This window comes from Chanos chanos, chromosome 16 (genome assembly GCF_902362185.1).
Source record: "Chanos chanos chromosome 16, fChaCha1.1, whole genome shotgun sequence".
NCBI classification, from domain to species: Eukaryota; Metazoa; Chordata; class Actinopteri; order Gonorynchiformes; family Chanidae; genus Chanos; species Chanos chanos.
Genome location: NC_044510.1, coordinates 8,170,994 through 8,175,327, shown reverse-complemented (window position 1 = coordinate 8,175,327; position 4,334 = coordinate 8,170,994). Strand labels below are relative to the sequence as shown.

Sequence of the window (4,334 nt, the reverse complement as noted above, 5' to 3'; positions counted from 1 at the left end):
ATCAACATTTCCTCCCAAACTATCGCACTACATCCAAATCTCAAACCTCAAACACACCTCAAATTTATAAATATAATCCTATAAAATATAATCCATAATCCAAACACTCAAACAAATGCCACTCCTTATTCAGCTGAAATGGTTCGAAACAAAACTTAATAAGTGTTTACTGCAACAAAGTATACAGATAAACAAAAGTCAGCAGTTAAAAAAAACAACAACAAAAATCTCAGAGCAGAGGTTCTGAGCAGACTCTTTCCTGAAGCAGCAAAATCAGTTCATGCACAACACGGATTCCGATCCCAGATCGAACATAAATTCAAATCCATCTAAGCAAAAAAGTACATATTAAAACTAAACTGAATTCATAACAAAATACCCTACCTAAGTCAAGTCTTGAGTATCCCAAGGTTAGTTCAACCAACGTGACAGGGTGTACCGGAATGTTACGTTGGGATGAGTTAAAACCTTTGTTTTAGGATGATGTTGCGATCTGCACTGCACAGTTTGATTTTTGTTATTAGGTTCTCTAGCCTTGTTGTACGTTAATCACATCCGCAAGACAGCACTTTTCTTATCAGGACTGTCCGATGTCAGCAAGGCTCTGTTGCGTTTTGTAAATGTTTGTTACGTCATTCGCTTCAGATAAAAATGTCTACCAGATGAATATATGTGGATATAAAATGTAACCAAACCGACATAAAGAGTGAACCACGAGTCCTATTCAACTCCAATTTTAACAAATGAATTAATTGAGCCACAAATTCAACCATCCATCAGTTCAACCCCAAACCCATACTCATACCCTGTTTACACTTTATCTTGATCTAAAACCAAAACCCCAGTTCAGACCCAGATCCCAGTAACAGGACACTCACGTCCCCAGTTGATGACGATGGCAGCGGCGATGATGAGGAACCCGCCCACCAGTGAGACGATTGACAGGACCTTTGCGTTTCGTCCCAGGCGACGGGCTCCGTCCACGTTCCCCTGCTGCAGGCTGTTACGAGACTGAGAGAGGGAACGAGGGAGGAGAAGGAGGAGTGAGGAGGAAGGAGAGCAGAGAAGAGAAAACACAAAGGGGAAAGATGAAAGGTGCGGTAAAACTCTTTTGAGCTATACGCAAAGAACCACAGAAAATTCAGTCCCTTCTTCTCACTCAGTTTTAGACGGTGACGTTTCAATCTGTGATTGAAGTGTTCTTGAGACTTAACTACTTAGTATCTCTCTCTCTCTCTCTCTCTCTCAAACACACACACACACATACACACACACACACACACACACACACACACACACACACACACACACAGACACACACACGCACCCCACATATCCAAACACGTACCATCACAGAGAACGTCAGTCCCACAATGTTGATTGGCCACACAGGACAGAAGCAGGCCAAGATGGCCAGAATGAGGTAATCGTTGGGTTTGGACCCGTCTCCTGCCGGGTCCGTGGCAGCGCTGGGCTGTCGGGTCAAAGACGGGCGCGGGGAGCCCACGTGGCTCACCGAGCTCGAGCGGCTTCCGAGGCGGGCGCGCCCGTTCAGGTGGTGGGCGGGGCCGTGTCCAGGTTTGGCGTGCTGCTGGCGTGGAGGAGAAGAGCGTGTGGAGGCAGGAGGTGAAACCTCTATAGCGTTAGGACAAACGCCATTACCTACAGAGGGGAAAGAGAGGGAGAAGACATGAAGGAGCGCAGAGAGTAGGTGAGGGAGATTTAGGGGAAGAGACAGACATGCAACACTTTATGTGCATGTTTGCGTGTGTGTGTACGTGAGAGAAAGAGAGAGAGCGAGAGAGAGAGAGAGAGAAAGAAAGAAAGAAAGAAAGAAAGAAAGAAAGAAAGAAAGAAAGAAAGAAAGAAAGAAAGAAAGACAGAAGTAGGTTAGTATCATCAAATCATAAGAGGGAAGTCCCTCTGATGTAATCTAAGTCTTGGAATAATTGAGAAACGCTGTGTTGTGTGTGTGTGTGTGTGTGTGTGTCTCTGTTGGTATGGAAAGCTGGTATGTCACAATACGAAGTATGTCCTGCATATCAGTATGCTACACATGCTGGAGAGGGGTGTCTGCATTTAAATATTGATTTACTTATTTCCATCTTTTCGCTGATCACTGTCAGTTGGCCCACTGGTGGGTCGTCTTTCTGGGTATCAGGGTCTGCAACAGAGGTGGGTTCAGAAGCAGGGGGCGGGTCTTGCTGGTCAGACCTCACTTGTTCTGAGGAGACAGGGGTGTGGCCAGCCTCCACATCGTGCTGGGGATTGGCTACTTGTTCTGTTTGTTGGTGCTGTTCTTCCTCCACAGTAGTGGGGGCGGTAGTAGGTTGGCTGGTTTCTGTGTTCAAAGCCATCTTGAGATTCAAACTTCTGTATATAATCCACTTATTTTTTGTAGCTTGATGTCAGTTTTTTTTCTTCTTTTTTTTAGTCCTTTCCCTTTTTCGGTGGGGGAAGAGAGGTGTTAACTGTGGAAGCAAACAGTAAAATCTTTACTGTCAGTTCTTAAAAATGCATTATCTGTACTCACATCGAAAAACAAGGATTTTATAAGAACACTTCCAAAACCAAAATAAGCGAAAACAACTGCCACCATTTTCCTGTTAAAAATAAAGTCTTGATTCGCTAATACACAACAAACTACCTTAGCACAAATGAGGTTGAATAAACAGATTTACCTCCAGTATCCCAGTGACTGCAGTTCACTGGATTTAAACCCACTTGTGAGAAGGAACCCACTTTACAGTGTGTGTGTCACCTATTATGGGTTTTCGCCTCAGGTAATTTTCTCCTTCACTGGCTACCGAGTCGGGACAGATGGCACAACGAAGGAAAAGTCTGGATGGTGCCTTGTTCTTATCACTGGCCCTTAATCACTGACTTGCCCGTGCGCCAGGAGTTTTGTAGCCTATTTGAACATCAGTCTCGTTTCTCTCACTGGAGAAATCATTAAACCAAGTTCTTTTAACAGCTTCACTCTCTCCGTGTACTCCATGAAACGTCGGCAAGCTTACACACACGGATCACATGGTAACGTATCTCCTTAAACATTTTGGCTGTTCAAATCGTTTTAACTGCTGCGACTGGACACAGAGCGTCGTCAGCTCGTCGAGACTGTTCACTTTTGAAACCCAATAAATTGTATTAATTGTTAATCATGAAAAAAAATATCATTTTCCTGTGATTATTATGCCAACCAGAAAAGATCAAATTTGAGAAAATGGTGGAGGCTTGTACGTTGCATTTTTCTGCCTGGTTTATTTTCTGGGTGTGATTCTGAATGTTCTGATATGAAATGAAACGATATGAAATATACTCCCATATCAAAACATGTTCAACATGTTTATCTGTACCAGTAACACAGCAGCATGACAGGTAGTCAACCAATATTGTGTTATGCTGTCAAAACATGCCCTGCTTAAATTAATTCAAAACCATTGGCTGCACTGAAAACGTCAATATGCCAGAACTGTATGTGTGATATGTGACAATGCTTATTCATCGTAAACGCACGGGGAGAAAAACAGTAAGAGGTGTGTGTGTGTGTGTGTGTGTGTGTGTGTCTGTGTGTATTTGTATGTGTCTGTGTGTATGTAATCATGAGAGAAAGAAAGAGAGAGAGGGTGACGTGAATATCACTTAATTACATTTTTTGTTAGGAATTTTTAAGGACACACCCATCTCAATGGAAATATGATTTTACACGGAGTTAAAAACACTGAATGCATAAAGTAATGTGGCACGTTCATACAGACATAACCTATATTAAAACACCCTCGTGCTTAAACAAACTCAGCTCGCAATACCTTACACCGTTACAGGGGCAGTAGAGTAATTATATGCTTTCCCACATTTGTGTAAATAACGATTTTCTAACTAAGCAATGTTCACATCCGCGCACACTCACACACGTAAACATACACACGCACACAAAACAGAGCTCTTTCATATCTCTACTATAATCGGCTATATATGCTTTATCAAAATGGCTCACGATTAGTATGTAATAAAGTATAGAACATAGTACATAGTACAAGTATAGAACATAGTGCTATGTAGTAAAGTGCAGTATTAACTTCACATCTCCCTTTGAACACGCACGCACGCACGCACGCACGCGGGCAAACACACACACACACACACACACACACACACACACACACACACACAAGGCGACGCGTATTTTGTAGGCTACACTAAGTGAGGAATAGAAAGCAACATATGCAACTGTCCATCATGTGAGCTACATAGCAGCATGCAGAGCGTAACTGCACCCACCTTATTCTACAGCCAGCGAAGATAATATATTCCGATAATCATTCTCATTTTGG

The 4,334-nt window shown here is 42.8% G+C and overlaps 1 protein-coding gene across 1 annotated transcript; it reads right to left on the bottom strand.

The window, feature by feature from the left end:
- Window positions 1–846: 846 nt before the first annotated feature.
- On the bottom strand, window positions 847–2,357 carry LOC115829779 (proline-rich transmembrane protein 2). Its single transcript, XM_030793943.1, has 3 exons — window positions 2,096–2,357; window positions 1,349–1,662; window positions 847–1,011 (listed from the first exon to the last, which is right to left on the bottom strand). The coding sequence occupies exons 1-3, from the start codon at window positions 2,355–2,357 to the stop codon at window positions 847–849; spliced, it is 741 nt and encodes a 246-aa protein (XP_030649803.1).
- Between the last annotated feature and the right edge of the window lie 1,977 nt (window positions 2,358–4,334).